This window comes from Lissotriton vulgaris, chromosome 6, assembly GCF_964263255.1.
Source record: "Lissotriton vulgaris chromosome 6, aLisVul1.2, whole genome shotgun sequence".
Classification (NCBI taxonomy): domain Eukaryota; kingdom Metazoa; phylum Chordata; class Amphibia; order Caudata; family Salamandridae; genus Lissotriton; species Lissotriton vulgaris.
Window position 1 is genome coordinate 908566997 of NC_141694.1, and position 20340 is coordinate 908587336.

Sequence of the window (20340 nt, forward strand, 5' to 3'; positions counted from 1 at the left end):
TGTGCAACGTAACTGATTCTATGTAAACTGCTGTGTTAACATGTAACGAAACTTGTGCTATGTAAAGCGCTCTGATAACCTAATCGGTTCAAGTTCGCACTATAGAAAACTCTAAAAATAAATAAAATAAAGTTAGGCCTCACGGCCGCGACGGGGAGCTCAAGGTGTAAAGCCTTGGCAGCCCTCATCAGCACCACAGAATATGCAGCTCCCTCCACCGATGCCACGGAAGGAGGAGAGATCAAACCAGGGTTAGGAGAGTCGTCCAGACCACTGGCATCCCCCAAGTCACCTGTCCAGTCCGGGTCATACTGGCACTCGCGTGACAGAGGGTCCTCGGACCCCTCCCAACCTTCACCGAACTCTTCATCTTCTCCGTATTCGGAGTCAACGATGTAGACCGGCTCCTCGGGGTTCAAGGGCCCCATCGGCGCCGGAACCGGCGTCGGCGAAGGTAAGGGGACGTCGCCGCCCGGAGCCGGCGTCGGAACCCCGCTGCCGCCCGGAGCCGGCACCGGAGAACCGGCGCCGCGCGGGGACGGCGCCGGGGGTAACCCCGATGGTAACGGCGCCGGAGAGGCCGGAAGGCCAGCCGGCGTCGAACCCGAAGGCCCTTGCGGCGCCGGGGTCGGAGCCGTCGGCGGCGCCGGGGCCGGAGCCGTCGGCGGCGCCGAGGCAGGGACACCCGAACCGCCAGGGCCCCCAGACGGTAGCACTGGGCCCGAAGGCACCGTAGGCCCCGTCGGAGAACCGAGCGCCCTCATGGCCATGAGGAACGCCTCGATCTCCTCAGGCGTCGCGCCGTGCCCAGGGACCGGAGGGTATGAGGCAGGCCGCGCCGGCGACTCTCGCGGAGCCGCGGGGTTGGGGTCACCCGAGCCCCCGGCCGCATCGCACGAGCGTCGGGGAGAGTCGGGGGTACGATGACGACGCCCCGACTTCTTGTGCTTCCTACCTGATGAGCCTGACGAGTGGTGTCGACTTCCGGAACGCTCGGCGCGGCTCCGCGACCGCTCCCTCGAACGCTCTCTCGACCTCCGGCCGGACCGGGACCGCTCCCGGTCCCGACGTGGGGCCGACACCCGGAGCTCCAGTAGCTTGCGGGACCGCTCCCGCCTAGCCTTGTTGGTGAGGGCCCGGCAGTCGACGCAGGAGTCCACGTCGTGGTCGGGGCCCAGACACCGGAGACAGAGGCGGTGATGGTCTGTGACCGACATCGTGCGCTCACAGTCATCACAGTGCTTGAACCCAGGCATCCTATCAGGCACAAAGAGAGAAATAACTATCGAAAAACTTGGTCAAAAGACCGGAGTACTGCTCTTCAGATCTGCGTCCACTGGCGCGGAAAAAAGAAGAACTGACGTCAGCGCGCGGAGGCGGCGTCTATATACTTCAGCGACGTCATCACGGCGCACGACGCCGACGACGGACGCGGAGCCGCAGGGGACGCCTGCAGACGACGCCTACCGACGCGCAGGGGTACTGCTACGCAAAAGTTTCCGGATCCAGACTGACGCCTGGGGATATTCTAAGGTAAGGAATCTAACACTAACGTGTTTCTTTCAGATGTCTTTATTCACTGCGACAGAGGGAAGGGGAAAAACTACCAAATGTAAAATGGCTCCAATGAAGGGAAGCCTCTCCGGATTCAGATGCGACTTCTGCACGTTGATAGTGAACCCCAATGATGTCAGGAGGTTTATTGTCATGTGAAGGTGGTCTACGAATGACTGTTAAGCCCGTCTTCAACAGTCAGTCACTGAGGTATGGCAAAACTAGAATTCCCAACCTTCAAGGTTGTGCTACGACCACCGCCATTACTTACCGGAACACATGAAGGGCACTGGTGAGGCAAAGGGGAGCATTTCAAATTGAAAATGCTCCTGGTCTACCATGAACAAAAAGTACTGTCTGAGGATTGCACGTCAGGCATTTGAACCACTGTGAAGTCGTCTGGATCCAGGGCATACAGAACCTGGGCCAATGTCAGCATCTTGAATTTGTCCTCTTAAGATGATGGTCAGAGTACAGAGATCTAAAATAGGAAGAATGCTTCGGCCCTTCTCCGGAACAGAGACATAGCAGACATAGCAGGCAGTCCCTATTTCAGAGGCTAGAGCCCTCTGATTCCTATCGACAAAACAGGCTGCACCTCTTGAAGCAAGATTAGCAGAATCACCTCTGAAAGCCACCCTGATTTGGGTGAAAGATGCAGCAGGTCAGAAAGCAATAGCAGAGCATAGCCCTGTTAAACAATCAAAAGTACGTATCTGTTGAATGTAATATTTTGCCACTCTTTGAAAAAATGTCTGATCCTGCCTCCCACCAGGCCAACTTAAATGGCTTGGAGGAAGGGGAAGGGGGTTGGGAAGGTTATTGCCCCTGGTGGCCTGGACGTTGTCTGCTTTATCCCTGTCGCTGACCCCAAAAGGACTGAGGTGCCTTTTTTGAAGACAGTGGCCCTTGGGGCTGCCAGTACTCCAAACCCTTTGGAGTAGCCCAGAAAAGGGACAAACTGCTGAGGAAATTGTCTAGCAGGAGTTGAGAGGCAACATGAATGTTCCATGGCCCGGCTCTCTTTAAAGCTTTCCAAGGCAGAATCAGACTTTTCCCCAAACAGTCGAGATCTGTCAAAAGTCATGTCTATAAGTGATGCCTGCACTTCTCCAAAGAAGCCTGTGAATCTCATCATTGCTCTGCCTAAGCAATCAGTAGTGTCTAGTCCGGATCGTAAAACATTTGGTCGCATTCTGACTAACCTGGATGGATTGAGCTAGGGAGGCAGGAAAGCAATCAGGGATTGCTTGTACGATCTTGTTAACTATGTCCCAGAAGGGGTGGGAATATCATCTCAATAATCAGATGGCAATGATGGACAGCAGGGTTAGGCAGGCAGATGAAAACATTTGTTTCTCAACTTCCTAAATTCTCTTGGCTATGTCTTTGGAGGTTGTGGGGAAAAAACTGGCGTTTACCCTGCTGTTGGTAGCTTGAACTATTATACTGTCTGGCTATCTGCCTCTTCTCTCGTGAACGAAAGCACAAGTTACTACTTGTGTAACAATATATCTGTAAGAGACATTAGTTAGTGATAGATTCCTTACCTTAGAATATACTGAGGCGTCAGACAGGATCCGTAAAGTTTTGCTTAGCAGTACCCCTGCGCATCAGTAGGTGGCGTCCTGCGACTCTACGTCCGTCACTGGCGTCGTCAGCGCCGAGATTAGATCACGGAGGGTACTTAGGCACTACTCATGCTCGCTGACGTCAGTTCTGTACACGACTTTCCATGCCAGAAACGCAGAGCCATGCAAGATACTGACCATTGGTGCATAAAACTAGGGCCCTAAAGAACAAGTTACTTACCTTCGGTAACGCTTTTTCTGGTAGATACAATATCTGCCTGTGGATTCCTCACCTTGTGAATATCCCCCTGCATCAGCAACATTCGGAAATTCTTTTTGTAGCTTCGCGCCGACGTGGACCCGGACGTCATAGAGGCACGGCATCGCTCGCGACTCCGCTGACGTCACCGACGCCTATCATAGGCCCACGCCGGCGTGATGACATCAGTTCCGCCCTTTTTTTCGTGCCTTCGAGGCACACGGACGGACCAATGACAGTAGACATATACACAATATACGCAGTACCAATATCAAGGTAACACACAGTGTGAAGTAAATGCAATAAAACATTTGACAATCAAATAAATACATAATAGAAACACTGGCATAGAAGAGTGGACAACGGGGAGGCGGGTGGGTCATTGAGGAAACCACAGGCAGATACTGTATCTACCAGAAAAAGCGTTACCGAAGGTAAGTAACTTGTTCTTCTGATAGATACATCTGCCGTGTGGATTCCTCACCTTGTGAATAGAGTCCCACAGCAGTCCCCACTCCCGGAGGAGGGTGTCCACTCTTCTAAACTAGGAAATCCTGAAGGACAGAGCGCGCAAAGTGGCCGTCCCTACTCACCTCGGAATCCAAGCAGTAATGCTTCGCGAAAGTGTGGAGGGAAGACCAAGTTGCCACCCTACAAATATCCTCTACAGGAACACCTCTAGCCAATGCATAGGTTGACGGCTTAGCTCTCGTAGAATGAGCCCTTATACCCTCTGGAGGTTCCTTACCGGCCAAAGAGTAGCAGATCTTAATACAGAGTACAATCCATCTTGAAAGAGTTCTTTTATGAACCGCTCTTCCTTTCTTGCAGCCAGCAAAGCCAATGAAGAGCTTGTCATCCAACCGACAGTCTTTAGATCTGTCCAAGTAAAAGGACACCGCCCTCTTGGGGTCCAGACGGTGCAACCTCTCCTCCTCCTTGGAAGGGTGTGGGGGAGGATAAAAGGTAGGGAGGGTAACAGATTGACCAAGGTGGAAAGGAGTTACCACCTTAGGCAGAAAAGCAGCCCTGGTCCTAAGAACCATTCTATCAGCATGAATGGACATGAAAGGGGGCTTGGAACTAAGAGCTTGAAGCTCACTTACCCTCCTTGCCGAGGTTATTGCAACGAGGAAAACTGTCTTAAGGGTCAAAAGCCTCATAGGACATTTGTGAAGAGGCTCAAAGGGAGCACCCATCAGAAAGGCCAAAACAAGATTTAAGTCCCACTGAGGCACAACAAAAGGAGTAGGAGGGAACTTATTCGTAAGGCCCTTCAAAAACCTTAAAACCACAGGAGATTTAAAAAGAGAAGGCTGGTCAGGCCAGCAGAGAAAAGCTGACAGCGCTGAAAGGTAGCCCTTCACTGTGGCAACAGCAAGCCCCTGATGCGCCAGAGAAAGGGCAAACTGAAGAACATCAGACAAATGGGCTCTCAAAGGGTCTATAGACTTCTCTCCACACCAAGTGACAAATTTAGACCACCTATAAGAATAAATGGACTTAGTGGAGTCACGCCTGGCTGACAAGATGACATCCACCACGTCAGGCGGGAGAGAAAAAGAACTCAGGTTGCCCCGTTCAATCTCCAGGCATGAAGGTGTAAGGTCTGGAGGTGGTGGTGTAGAACCTGCCCTTCCATCTGGGAGAGGAGATCTGCCCTGTGAGGGAGACGGAGCAGCGGGTGAGAGAAGAGGTGGAGAAGGTCTGAGTACCACACCCTTCTTGGCCAATCCGGGGTGATCAATATGACTTGGGCCCGGTCTTGGCGAATTTTCCTCAGAACCCGAGGAATCAAGGGTATGGGAGGAACCGCGTAAAGTAGCTTCGAGTCCCAACTCAACTGAAACGCGTCCCCCAAAGCTCCCTGCATCGGATACTGGAGACTGCAGAATGACAGGCAGTGAGCATTCTCGCGAGTGGCGAACAGGTCCACCCGAGGAGTCCCCCACATCTGAAAGATGCTGTGAACAACCTCCGGGTGAAGCCTCCACTCGTGGTCGGCAGAGAACTGCCGACTGAGACTGTCTGCACGAACGTTCTGAACTCCGGCCAGATGATTTGCCATCAGACAAATCTGATGATCCTGAACCCAGGACCAAAGACGCAGAGCCTCTCTGCAGAGACACTGCGACCCCACTCCTCCCTGCTTGTTGATGTACCACATCGCGGTCGTGTTGTCCGTCAGGACCTGAACTGACCGCCCGCGAAGGGAAGGGAGGAAGGCCTTGAGCGCCAGACGTATCGCCCGTAATTCCAGCAGGTTGATGTGAAGCAACCTTTCCTCTGGAGACCAAAGACCCTTGACCTCCAGGTCCCCCAGATGAGCACCCCACCCTAGAGTGGATGCATCCGATATCACTGTGGCCACCGATGGAGGTAGATGAAAAGGCTTTCCTTGCGACAGATTGCCTTCCACGCTCCACCAAGATAGATCCGCTGCAGTTTCTCTGGAGATCCTCACTGACTCCCTGAGCTCCCCGTTGTGCTGATACCACTGCCTGCGGAGGCACCACTGGAGTGCCCTCATGTGCCAGCGTGCATGGTTGACCAACAGAATACAAGAAGCCATCAGACCGAGCAGACGTAAGACCTTCAGGACTGGAACAACCACTCCATTGAAGAATAAAGGAATCATTTCCTGTATGTCGCGAATCCTTTGAGGAGGAGGGAATGCACGACATACAGTAGTGTCCAGTACCGCACCTATGAACAGGTTGCGCTGGGAGGGCACCAGGTGAGACTTGGGAACATTTATCGAAAAACCCAACCTGTGCAACAACTGAGTTGTCTCTTGCAGATGATGGAGCACTTTCTCCGGAGATTCCGCTTTGATCAGCCAATCGTCCAGATACGGGAATACAGGTATCCCCGACCTTCTGAGATGTGCTGCCACCACAGCCAACACCTTGGTAAAGACTCGAGGCGCAGTAGTAAGACCAAACGGAAGGACCGCAAACTGGTAGTGCTGCGACCCAACTGTGAAACGTAGATACTTACTGTGCGACTTCAGGATTGGGATGTGAAAATACGCATCCTGCAAGTCGAGCGACACCATCCAGTCTTCTTCCAGCAGCGCTTGAAGAACCTGAGCAAGGGTGAGCCTCTTGAACTTCTCCTGTTTCAGGTAAAGGTTTAAAATCCTGAGATCCAGAATTGGCCGAAGCCTGCCATCCTTTTTGGGGATCAGGAAATACCGGGAGTAGCATCCCTGACCCCTCTCCTGCTCCGGAACCACCTCTATCGCACCTTTTCGAAACAGTGTCAGGACTTCTTCCTGCAGGAGAAGCAGGTGGTCCTCAGAACAATAACCCTGGCAAGGAGGATAATTTGGGGGAAACTCCCGAAAGGGAAGAGCATACCCATTCTCTACAAGATTGAGAACCCAAAGATCCGATGTTATCAATTCATAATCTTGAAGAAAATGGGTAAGCCGCCCCCCCACTGGGCCCACATGATCCGGAATGGCGGATCTAGGGCTGCTTTGCTGCGGGCTGGGATGGGGAAGAGGAGGAAGAGGAGGAAGCGTTACGGCCCCGAGCCGGGGCCCTCTGCTTGCCTCTATAAGATCTATACAACGTGTTTTGCTGCTGCTGCTGGGTTGACTTATAGGTTTGAAAAGAAGATCTGCTAAATCCTCTTGAACGTCTACCAAAAGTGCCCCTGGACTAAAGGCCCAACGACTTTGCTGTCGCCCTGCTGTCTTTAAAGCGTTCCAAAGCAGTGTCCGCTTTTTTTCCAAACAAACCACACCCGTCAAATGGAAGATCCATTAACGCCGCCTGGACATCTGTGGAAAACTCACTTGACTTCAGCCATGCAGCTCTTCTTGTTGCCACGGAAGAACCCATGATCCTAGCCACAGAGTCTGCCGTGTCCAATCCACTTGGAATAACCTGCCTTGCTGCAGCTTGAGTATCAGAGATTACCTCTTGGAAGTCTTTTCTATTCTCTTCAGGCACCTTGGGCACCAACTGTTTCACAGTGTCCATAAGAGCGTAGATATAACGCCCCATCAAGCAGGTAGCATTCGTGTATTTCAAAGCCATACTGGCAGAGGAGAAAACCTTCTAAGCAGCCTGATCCTGCTTCCTCAACTCCTTTTCCGCTGGGACCTGCGGAAATGCACCCGTAGATCTTTTGGAACAGGCAGCCTGCACCACCAAACTCTCTGGTAGAGGATGAGAGGTTAAAAACTCCGGGTCTTCAGGAGCTGCCCTATACCTCCTAGCTACTGCCCTAGATACAGCAGGAGCTGATACAGGTTTTTTCCAAATCTCCAAAATTGGATCCTTTAAGGCATCATTAAAAGGCAGCAACGGTTCAGTCACTGATGAAGGAGAGTGAAGGACCCCCGTGAGCAGATTAGATTTAAATTCTGCAGTTGGTAGAGCAATGTTCAACAAACCTGCAGCCTTCTTTATCACTACATGATAAGGCGTCACATCCCTTGAGGGCTCATCAGAAACCGAAACAAGGTCCCATTCAGGTGACAGTTCTAGGCCACTAGCCACAGTCAGGTCCTCAAAAGGGTCCTCAGACTCCTGTAGTTCGCCTTCCTCCAGATTTTCCTCTCGACATCTTTCCTCCTCCATCAACCTCTGGGCCACACGCCTTGATCTTTGCTTCACATTCGAAGCCGACGGATCCGCAATCGACTCCGACGGAGCCGGAGTCGAACCTGACGTCGGACGAGGAAGAGATCCACGACGTCGTTCAGGGTTCGGCTTCAAAGTTGATGGGACTGGCGTCGACGGAATCGGAGACATCGACCTCGGCGTCGAAGGCTTCGGAGTCGAAGGCCTCGCCGGATTCGGATAATGCCAATGCGGCGTCGGAGCCGGCATAAAGGGCGCAGGTGCATAGGATTGAGGAACACCCAGACCATATGCCATCGGACCCATGGGATCAGCAGGAGCCCCAGAGGGATACATAGCCCTTGAATAAATTCCAAACATCGCATTCAGGAAATGCGAAGGATCCTGACCTGGACCTGGGAAGGCTGGATACGAACCCCCAGGTGGATCACGAGGGCGCGGAGTCGAAGCGACGTCGACCTTCTCTACAGGCTGGTGCACCGGAGACGACAGACCTTCGGGCAACGGAGCCTCTCCCTCTCCAACCACCTCCTCCTCACCTTCATCCTCCCGACCTGAAGGATGGGATGGGTCCGGAGATGGAACAGCTTTCTGCTTCAGCGAACTCAGTGAATTCGCATGGGACGCCCCAACCTAGTCATCCTGTTCCTCCGAAGCTGAAGATACCACCACCTTCTCGACCAGCTTCACCTGCGACTTCGTCTTGGAACCCGACTCCTTCCTCGATCAATGTCGGGATTCATGGGTTCTCTTTTTATGCTTCTTTTTCGAAGACCTTGAAGCATGGGCTGAGGACGAATCCGATTGCGACCTCGAGCGAGACCGTGACCTCGAGCGTCGAGTCCGCGATCTTGATTTCTTCTTTTCCTTTCCTTCTTTAAACTTGGCAACCAGAAGTTTTGCCTCCCTTTCCTGGAGGGCCTTTGGTGTCATCTTCCTGCAGGATTGGCAGTCCTCAACGTCATGGTCGGAGCTCAGACACCACAAACAGCATTCATGTGGGTCTGTGATGGACATTATCTTATTACATTCTCCGCAGGCCTTAAACCCGGTCTTCTTCGAGGACATGTCGAAAGAAAGAGTAGACAAAGAGACTAGAAACAAATAGCAAGTAACAAAGTTACAGCCAAGGCTACAGACGATCCCAGAAAACCGTTAGCGTCGACGTCGCAGAAAAAAGGGAACTGATGTCATCACGCCAGCGTGGGCCTATTATAGGGATCGGTGACGTCAGTGGAGTCGCGAGCGATGCCGTGCCTCTATGACGTCCGGGTCCACGTCGGCGCGCAGCTACAAAAAGAATTTCCGAATGTTGCTGACGCAGGGGGATATTCACAAGGTGAGGAATCCACACGGCATATATCAGAAAGGGCATGACCATAACTCTAGTAATCAGTTCCCAGTACGGGGAGGATGGGTGGGGCGGTAAGAAATATATCACTAACTAATGTCTCTTACAATTATATCGTTACACAAGTAGTAACTTGTGCATCTGAAAGAGACACGTTAGTGATAGATTCCTTACCTTAGAATAGATACCCCCAGTAATACCAACCCTGGTGGTGGGACTGCAAACGAGATTACACCAGAAAGTCACGAAGCACAGACGGCCAAAGAAGCAGCCTCTCCGGACCTGACTGTCAAGACAGTAGTGCTTGGTAAACGTGTGCAGCGAGGCCCACGTAGCTGCCTGACAATTGTCCTGCAAGGGAACGCCACGTCCCAAGGCAGTAGTGGCTGCAGTAGCCCTGGTCGAATGGGCACGCAGTCCCACAGGAGGGTCCTTCTTAGCCAAGGAGTAACATGCTTTGATGCACAGAACGACCCACCGGGAGATTGTCTGTTTGTGCATGGCCCGATCCTTCTTGGCGCCCACGTGGGCAACAAAGACCTGATCATCCACCCAGAACTGCTGTGTACGCTGCAGATAGAATGCGAGTGCACATTTTGGGTCCAGACGGTGGAGCCTCTCCTCTTCCCTGGAAGGATGCAGAGGCGGAAGGAAGGTGGCAAAGTGATGGTCTGCCCTATGTGGAAGGGCGTAACAACCTTTGGCAAGAAGGAAGGAAGGGTCCTTAGAACCACCTTGTCCGATGAACAGAAAGGAAAGGATGTTTGGAAGAAAGAGCCTGGAGCTCACTCACTCTTCTGGCAGAGGAGATAGCTACCAGGAAAGCCGTCTTGAGAGTAAGAAGACGTAAGGGACAGTTACGAAGGGGCTCAAAGGGAGCGCACCTAAGAAAAGTCAAGACAAGATTCAAGTCCCACTGAGGCATTATGAAGGGTACAGGTGGAAACATATGCGTAATGCCTTTAAGAAAACGGTTAACAACCGGGGACTTAAAAAGAGAAAGCTGATCTGGAAGCCGTAGAAAGGCGGAGGTGGCCGAAAGATAACCTTTGATAGTGCCCAGAGCAGAGCCCTGCTGGGCCAAAGAGAGAAGGAACAGAAGAACCTCAGAAAGAGGGGCATAAAGGGGATCCACAGCCTTTGTTGTACACCATGCCACAAACTTGTTCCATCTGCAGGTGTATACAATTTATTGGAGGGACGCCTGGCTGCTAGAATGACATCACAGACTTGGGGAGGAAGATCGAAAGGTGTCAACTGTCGCCGCTAAACCTCCGCGCATGGAGGTGGAGGCTGGTCCCCTGCTGCTGCGACGGAAGATCCTCCAGGAACAGGCAGACGGATCAGGGGATCGATGCTCATACTGAGTAGCTCGGGATACCATACTCTCCAAGCCCAGTCTGGAGCCACAAGAATGACTTGGGCCCGGTCGCGCCTGATCTTCTTCAGCACTCTGGTCAGAAGTGGTATAGGCGGAAAGGCGTACAACAGACCGCAACTCCACTCACGACAAAAAGCGTCTCCGAGTGTGTGCCGCCTTGGAAATTCCAACACGCAGAACTGATGACATTGCGCGTTCTCTTCGGTGGTGAATAGATCTAACCAAGGCTCTCCCCACTGCAAAAAGAGACCTTGCACCATGTCCGAGTACAGGCACCTTTCGTGATCCATCATGCACCTGCGGCTGAGTTCAGACACCCTGGCGTTCAGAGAACCTGCCAGGTGTTGAACCACCAAGGAAATGCCTTGATGTTCCAGCCCTGTCCAGAGGCGCAGAACCTCCTAGCATAGAGTCCAAGACCCCACCTCGCCCTGTTTGTTGCAATACCACATGGAGGTGGTGTTGTCCGTGAACACCTGCACTACACTTCCCCGGACAGAGTGAAGGAATGCCTTCAATGCAAGCCAGATCGCCCGCAGCTCCAGAAGGTTGATATGGAGCCGGGACTCGGCCTGAGACCAGAGGCCTCTGATCTCTGCCTCTCCCAAGTGGCCTCCCCCTCCCAGGAGGGACGCGTACGTCACCACTGTGTGCTCTGGTTGGAAAGGGAGAGGGATCTGCCACTGACCCAATCGCGATTCGTGAGCCACCACTGCAACTGTTGTGCAGTGCCCTCCGAGATCTGAACATGGTCGGACAGGTTGCCCTGATGTTTGCGCCCACTGGAACTTTAGGTCCCACTGCAGAGCCTGCATATGCCATCTGGCATGTGTCACCAACAGGATGCAGGAGGCCATCAGGCCCAGAAGCCAGAGGGTCATCCTGACCGAAACCCAGGAAAGAGGCTGAAAGATCGGAATAATAGCCTGAATATCCCGGACTCGCTGCTCGGGAGGATAAACCCGAAACTGCATCGAATCCAGAACCGCTCCGATGAAGGGGAGCTTCTGAGAGGGACACAGGTGCGACTTTGGCACGTTGGAGAACCCCAGCAAATGCAGGTCGGCCGTAGTCTGGAGGTGGTTGATGACTACCTGGGGCGAGCCCGCCTTCAACAGCCAGTCGGCGAGATAGGGGAAAACTGAAACCCCTGATCTGTTCAGATGAGCTGCGACCACCGCCATCACTTTCGTGAATACCAGAGGGGCACTGGTAAGGCCAAAGGGGAGCATGGTGAACTGAAAATGCTTGTGGCCTACCTTGAATCGAAGGTAGCGCCTGTGGACAGGCAGGAATATGAAAATAGGCGTTCGGCAAGTCCAACGCCACCATCCAGTGCTGTGGGTCCAGGGCAGACAAGACCTGAGCAAATGTGAGCATGTTGAACTTCTCCTTCCGGAGGAAGCGATTGACGTTCCGAAGGTCTAAGATAGGACGCAGGCCCTTGTCCTTTGGAACCAGAAAGTAGTGGGAATAACAACCACGACCTACTTCTGGCATCGGAACGAGCTCGATAGTCCCCCCTGGCCAAGAGGGCCACAACTTCCTGCTGGAGAAGTGCCAAGTGATCCCCCGACATGCGGTGGTACTGAGGTGGCATGGCTGGAGGGGTTGTCTTGAAGGAGAGGGAGTAGCCCCTTCGGACAATTTGCAGCACCCACTTGTCCGAAGTGATGTTGCGCAAGTGGTGGAGATGATGGCGTATGCGTCCACCCACTGATGTTTGATGGGCCTCAAAGGTCGGACTAGGAAGGCTTGAAAGAGGATGCTACGCAGGTGGTGGTGGACTGGCCCGCCCGCTGGCCCCCTGAACCGCCTCAATGGTTCCCGCATCCGCGGTCATGCTGAGGTTGTTGCGGCTGTGGCCTGTGGCTCTGCGAACGCTGTGGGGCGCCCCTTCCGTTGCCACGAAAGGAGTGAAAAGCAGAAGGCGGAGGAGGCCGAGGGGCTGACAGGCCCAAGGACTTGGCCGTAGCCCGGGAGTCTTTGAAGCGCTCCAACGCACTGTCTGCTTTGCGGCCAAAAAGGCACATGCCATCAAAAGGCATGTCCATCAAGGTGTCCTGGACATCCCCTGAGAAGCCAGTTGTCCTCAACCAGTCGTGGCGCCGAAGCGCCACCGTTGTGGAAATCGACCTGCCCAGTGAGTCGGTGGTATCCAGCCCACAAGGTATGGTGAACTTCGCTGCATCTCTCCCGGCCGCAATCGCCTGGGAGAGAACTGCCTGGGCCTCCTCCGGGCAGATGGGAAGCACCTGCGCAACCGTGTCCCACAGAGTGGGTATAATGGCCCAAGAGGCATGCGGTGTTCACCAACCGCAGCCCTAAGCTGGCAGATGAAAACAGCTTCTTGCCAAGCTGATCCAGCTGCTTGGATTCCCTTCGGAGGTGCGGTAGCGAACACGCTCTTGGAAGTTGAGGCTTGGGTGTTGGGTAAGGAAGAGGCGTCGGGCCACGTTCCTATCCACAGGAGCCCCTGTGTTGTACCTGGACCAGGTGCCCAATAGGACGTCTAAAAGTAATTCATTAAAAGGCAGCAAGGGCTCTGAAGAGGTAGCCGCTGGTTGGAGCACTTCTGTCAGGATGTTAGTCCTGACGGCCACCACGGGGACATCAAGGTGAAGAACCTCGGCTGCCCTACGCAACACCACTGCGTAACTGGCTCCCTCCTCCGTAGCCACGGTAGGAGGAGACAGCATGCCAAGGTCAGGTGAGGTGTCAAGACCACTGGCCTCCCCCAAATCCTCTGCCCAGTTCTCATCATAAGCACAGTCCTGTGCTAGAGGGTCCTCAGACCACTCCCAGTCCTCCCCTTCTTCCGAAGTTTGTGAAACAGGCTCAAAACAAGGAGGACGGACAGAGGGCACAAAAGGCCCAATTGGCCTCGGTATCGACGTAATCCGGCACCTTGTCCGGGTCAGGGCTGAACTTGGGGACGACGTCGTCCTGAGGAGCGGGTGACATCGGAAGCGCTGTCAGGGAGGTCGGTGGAGGTGTCACGAGGTCAACCGGCGTCAGATCATGGATTCCTGGGGGGCCTGCGGCATCGAGACTGGAGCCGCCGGTGACACCGGGGCTGGAGACGCCGGAGATGGCAAAGCAGGACCCCCCGTGGGGCCCGCAGGCGCACCGGCGGGGCCAGACGGCCCAAAGAGTCGGACCATGGCAGTAAAATACTCTTGCACATGAGCAGGCGTCGGCCCGCACCCGTAAAAAGGGGAGGTAGACTGGAGGTGACGTCGCAGGCTCCGCCTGAACTGCGGGGGTGGCACCGCCCGCACCCTCAGCCGCGACGGGTAGCCAAAGAGCGACAATGCTACTTCGATTTCTTCTTGGAATGCTTCGACTTACCTGACAACGAGTGCGAAGACTTAGATCCAGAAGAATGGTGATGACGACTCCGCGACCAGTCACTCGACCTCCCACAGGACCGTGACCTCAAGCGGCGCGGAGCCGACTGCCAGACTTCAAGCAGCTTTCGGGACCGCTCCTGCAAAGTCTTCGGTGCCATGGCCTGGCACACGCAGTGGGGGTCCGTCACCGACATCGTACGATGACAGTCCCCACAGTTCTTGAAACCGTGCATCCCTACGACACCAGGAGTCGATCGGCTCGAAAAGATGAGGTAAAAGTCCTTGAAAAACTCAGTCAAAAATTGAATGGGGGTACTTGCTCTTCCCGGATCTGCGCTTGCTGTCGTGGAAAAATAAAGAACTGACATCAGCGCATGTCATCTTGGTGCCAACAATGCTAACGACGCACGCGGAGTCGCACAACGAGGCCTACCGACGGGCAGGGGTACTATCACTACGTGTTTCTTTCAGATCTCCGAAGACTGGTCTTGTAAGTCGATGTTACCCTTATGTGTGCTGAATATTTTCTTCCTTCTATAGGTTAACATTGTAAAGTCTGAAAATTGCACTAAGTTTCCATTTTTTAAACTGAATAGTATTTACCTGAGATGAAGTTCTGTGGTTCTAAAAAATAAATATAACCAAGTATTGTTTTTATAAATTGGTCTGATATGTATTCACTGAGTGTTTGTCTTATTTATTGCCACTGTGTGTACAACAAATGCTTAACACTGCCTACACTACCACAAAAGTGAGCATTGGTATTAGCTACTTTAGCCTCTGTAAAGCCTCTGGGGATCCACTGGAGAGTCTGCACACTGTCAGTGTGGCCTAGTATATAGAGAGAGACAGCTTCCTACATGTACCATGTAAAGTGTTTAAAATGTGATTCTGTTCCTTGCTGGAAGCCAGTGAAGACTGACCAGAGCTGAACGAGCCAGTTAGGTTTTTGGTGTATTCAGCAAGGCTTCAACTGCAGCATTCTATATAACATGCAGCCTCCTGATAACATACACAGGGCTGCCAACATGGGGCGAGTTTACCATAATTTAATCGTAACAGAATAAACCCTTCTATCGTAGTTCTTTGATTCTTTACACGGGAAGCCTAAGGCCTCTCAGCAGACTAAAACAAGTTCCTGTCAATGTCTTTGCCTGTGAGGCCATATTGAGGTCTTTGTCCAAGAAGCCTTCAAGGATCTTAATTTCCTCCTTTGAGGAGTGCCGGTTTCCCAGGCATGAGGACCAAGTGAGATGCTCCCAAAGGGAGGAGTTGTTTCTAACCACCAGAACCTCAGTCTTGTCACCCTTTAATTGAAGGTGACGGGTAGCCATCCATTTGTTCACCTGCTCCACGCAGATAGCCAAGTTTGCCGCAGTGTGGCAGATGTTAGGTGTCAGGGAGACGACCATCTGAGTGTCGTCGGCATATGACACCATTGTGAGCCCAGCTGAGCAAATAATATCAGCTAAGGGACGCACATACACATTAAAAAGAGTGAGTTCAGGCATGAGGCCTGGGATACACCACATTTAAGCTGATAAACCTCCGACAGGCAGAGACCTTCTCTGACCTGGAAGCTTCTGTTGTACAGGAAGGAGTTCAACCACTTTAACATATTGCTCGTAATTCCTAATGCCTCCAGCTTATGTCGAAAGTTAGAATGGGAGTTGCTTTCATCACCACATTCCTATATTTCAAATATAAATGTGTATCAAAACGTTAAATACATTGTAACTGTCCATCCTACTAGTAGCTTTTCAGGCCCACTATCCTTAAATGCTTCTGAAAACAAAGCCCTAGTCAGCTAATTTTCTGTGAATACTAATGCCACTCCAATGCACTGCAACTGCCTTAAGCACACAGCACTAAACACACGACATAAAACATGCAATTAAAATTCTCAATATAGTTTTTAGGCAACACTTATTATTTAGTGTTCAGAATTATAGTTTCAGTCTCCAAATTCCATTTGAAACAACAGACATGAACACAACTCTAAAACGAAGGTTCGCAAACACCATGTAAGAGAAAAGTTGTTTTCCTCGATTGGCCAGCAATAAACTGCAATGAAGCAGAACTAAAAGATAAAATGGTGAAGCAGTGTACAAACGACATCACAATCAATATCGATTTTTCAAACAAGCACATATTACATGGAAGAGGACATCAATGATCCTTACTGCAGCTACATGGTAATTTCAAAAGAAATACAACAGCCCTCCTGTATATCTTGTTGTCATTAAATAACACTGTGAGAGAATAACGTATAATGGAAAATAAATGCACCAAGACATCTTTATCATCGAAATCCTGTTCCAAATCTGTTGATCAACCAAAATGAACTTAAAGGTCTGGCATCCTTACCTTTAGAGCAGCTGCATGGTGAGACATGGTCCTGCCTACCCGTTTGTCAGTACTGTACTGCTGTATATCTGCAATCCAATCCTCACACTGGCCCATGATATCCGCTCTTTTCAAGTAAAAATGTTTGTTTATCACCTAAAAGAGAAGAGATCATATCATATCATTAATATACGGATACCATTTCAGATTTCACCATTTCATCCAGGAAATAAACAAACTGCTTTTATGCTGAACCACTTACAATTTTTACTTTACAAGTTAAATAACTTAGTAGAAACACATTTTCAAAGATGAAAGGGACAAATTCTTGAACATATTTATACATCATTTCTGTGCTAATTTGTTGTTTTGAAATATTTTAGATTAAAAATGAACCAAATTTGAGACTGCGACCGGAGGACCAAGATGGGGGTTGCATCTTGCTAGAGCTCCTGGCCGGCATCTAGAAATCCAGCATAATCCTGGTCAGAGGGACCGAATCGGATTTGCCACCTACCCAGACCTGAGGCGGCCCAGGCTAGACCTGTACCAACATATACAAGCCGGCAGTTCTGAGGGCCAGCGGTCCCCCAGTGGGCCATGGCTGGGTCGATTCCCGTGATGCACTGGAGGTCAGCTTGCGGAGTGCCCTGAAGGGTGGCCAGAAGACATTAGACGATCAAATGCCCACCCCCGCGCATGTGGGGCGACCCCCTACAGCCCTCCTGAAAACATGGTAACAGCGTCCCCCTGCAGCCCTCCTGGAATCATGGAAAAAGCGTCAGATGATCGGAGGGAGAGGGTGTGAAGTACTGACCAGAGCTGCCGACTTTGGCGCTGGGGACCCATAATTGAGACTCCAAGTTTCCAAGTTTTTTAATTAATTTAGCACAGTTACTTAAAACCATTGCTATACAAAATCTACTTAATTGAGACTCGGCGTTGGCTCAACATCCTGTGAATCTGGGAAAATCACTTAATCTCTCTGAGCCTAGGAACAGCGCCTAGAGGCCCTCGTTGGTGATTAGCCGTTCTATACAAATCAGAGTATTATTTAATGAGCTAGAGGGTGCTGTGGATTGCCTCAGTGGCCTTCCTGATTTGATTTTGGGTGTGACGGGTATGGCCCTGGGTCCCCCCAGGAACTCTGGTGCAGCGTTCCATGGCTGAACCAGCATCACTGGAGACTGCGTATACTTGAGACCCTTGGCACACATGGCTTGGGGTGGATCCCCACACCTATGGTGCTAACTACCGACCAATGGCGGTTGTTGGTATCCTGAGAGGTCCTGGCCCCATAGTCTGGCAACCGGGGGACTCCCTGCTGTCCCCCTGAACTAATGATCGGGGCAGTGATTCTGGAGGTGCGCCTGGCCCATGCTTCGCTGGAGAGCCCCACGGAGGCATCCACAAGGGTTAGGGGATGAATCACAGTTGAGAGAGGACAGTGGTGTAGTGTCATCTTGTCAGGACAAGTGGAAGGGATAACCTGCGTAGGGACATGATATTAAAATCATATCTGGTGTGTTTTCTTATATGTGTGCTGTACTATTTGTCACACTACACTAGCACTTATTTCACTTTTGTCGCTCAATGGAGCAACTGCTATCAGGATCCAAATATTCTTTGCGTTATACGGCTGCCTCATTACATGTAATATATTTCAAATCCGGCTCTGGTGTTAGGTTTCTTTTTCTCCACAGGACCTGTTTTGCATCGATTTAGGTCTCAAATGCTTTTGAGTGAGCATGACTTTTTAGTTAAAGAAATAGGTTTCCGGCAGGACCACTTGTGAGTCATTGCACACTTGTGAAAAGCTGCAAGCAAAGGAGGTAAGATGAACAGCAGAGGCATAGGTGTGCTGTAAAATGGGGCTCTAATGAGGTGTTCAGTGTGGTGGGGAAGGTGGAGGATATCACACGTGAAAATTAAAGTAGCATGTGGGTTACAGGGTATAGTTACCATAACGCACAAGTTACTTACCTTCGGTAACGATATATCTGTAAGAGACATTATTTAGTGATAGATTCCTTACCTTAGAATATCCCCAGGCATCAGACTGGATCCATAAAGTTTTGCGTAGCAGTACCCCTGCGCGTCGGTAGGCGGCATCTGCGGCTCCACGTCTGTCGTCGGCGTCGGGATAACTTCAGAGTACTTAGACGCCGCCCTTGCGCGCTGACGTCAGTTCTTGTACATAGCTTTCCGTGCCAGGAACGCAGAGCCATGCCAGAGACCCACATTGGTGCCATAAAACTAGGGCCCTCAAAGGGAATACCGTAACCCTAGATGTCGGTTCGCAGAACGGGGAGGATGGTTGGGGCGGTACGGAGTCTAACACTAACTACTGTTTCTTACAGATATATCATTACCGAAGGTAAGTAACTTGTGCATCTGAAAGAAACAGGTTAGTGTAAGATTCCTTACCTTAGAATAGATACCACAGCAATACCAACCCCGGTGGTGGGTCTGTGGACCAAGATCACACCAAAAAGTCCTGGAGAACGGAACGGCCGAAATAGCCATCTCTTCGGACTTGGCTGTCCAGGCAGTAGTGTCTAGCAAACGTGTGCAGCGAGGCCCACGTAGCTGCATGACAGATGTCCTGCAAGGGGACTCCCCGACCCAGGGCAGTAGTAGCCGCCGTGGCCCGAGTGGAACTGGCCCTCAGCCCAACAGGGGGCTCCTTTTTAGCCAAAGGGTAACAGACCTTGATGCACAACACAACCCACCGAGAGATGGTTAGTTGGTGCACCGCCCGCCCCTTTTTCGCGCCTACGTAACCAACAAAGAGCTGGTGGTCCACCCGGAACTGGCGTGTGCGATCAAGGTAGAAGTAGAGCGCACGTTTTGGGTCCAGACGGTGGAGCCTCTCCCTCTTTCGAGGGATGCAGAGGCGGAAAGAAGGTGGGCAAGGTGATGGACTGCCAGATGTGAAAGGCTGTAACTACCTTGGGCAGGAAAGAAGGACGAGTTATTAAAACAACTTTGTCCGGATGGACAGAAAGGAAAGGAGGCTTAGAAGATAGAGCCTGGAGCTCACTCACCCTCCTGGAAGAGGTGATGGCAACCAGAAATGCAGTCTTAAGAGTTAGAAGATGAAGAGGGCAATTGTGAAGTGGCTCGAAAGGAGCGCACATCAGATAGGTGAGAACAAGGTTCAAGTCCCACTGAAGCATCACGAAAGGAACAGGAGGAAACATGTGCGTGATGCCCTTCAAGAATCTATTTACAACAGGGGACTTGAAAAGAGAATGCTGATCAGGAAGCCTCAAGAAGGAAAAAAAGGCAGAGCGGTAGCTCTTAGGAGTGCCCAGAGCAGAGCCCGGCTGGGCAAGAGAAAGAAGGAAGAGGAGAACCTCTGATAGGGGGGCAGAGAGAGGATCCACAGCCTTTGCCGTGCACCATGCCACAAATTTGTTCCACCTGCAGGCGTATCCAGATTTTGTGGAGGGACGCCTGGCTGCCAGAATCACATCACAGACTTCAGGAGGCAAGTCAAATGGCCTCAACTGCCACCGCTCAATCTCCACGCATGGAGGTGGAGACTGGACAGGTTCGGGTGGAGGACCGTCCCCTGCTGCTGCGACAGAAGGTCCTCCTGAAGAGGCAGACGAATCGGGGAATCGACTGAAATGCTGAGAATCTCGGGATACCAGTACCTCCGTGCCCAGTCCGGAGCCACAAGGATGACTTGGGCCCGGTCACCCCTGATCTTCTTCAGCACTCTAGGCAGAAGTGGTATAGGCGGAAAGGCATACAACAGACCGCAGAGCCACTCGCGACGAAAAGCGTCTCTGAGCGAGTGCCGCCATGGAAATTCAAACGCGCAGAACTGATGACATTGCGCGTTCTCTTCGGTGGCGAATAGATCTAACCAAGGCTCTCTCCACTGCTGAAAGAGACCTTGCGCCACGTCCGAGTTCA

At 51.8% G+C, this 20340-nt stretch overlaps 1 protein-coding gene across 6 annotated transcripts in view; it reads right to left on the reverse strand.

The window, feature by feature from the left end:
- The window catches only part of BIRC6 (baculoviral IAP repeat containing 6), a 2386688-nt gene that overhangs the window by 18701 nt on the left and 2347647 nt on the right, over positions 1–20340 (reverse strand). For all 6 annotated transcript variants that reach the window (XM_086926902.1, XM_086926900.1, XM_086926901.1 and 3 more), the window contains one exon: positions 16435–16569. In XM_086926902.1, the coding sequence (XP_086783028.1) occupies positions 16435–16569 (135 nt within the window). The remainder of the gene's footprint in view (positions 1–16434; positions 16570–20340) is intronic.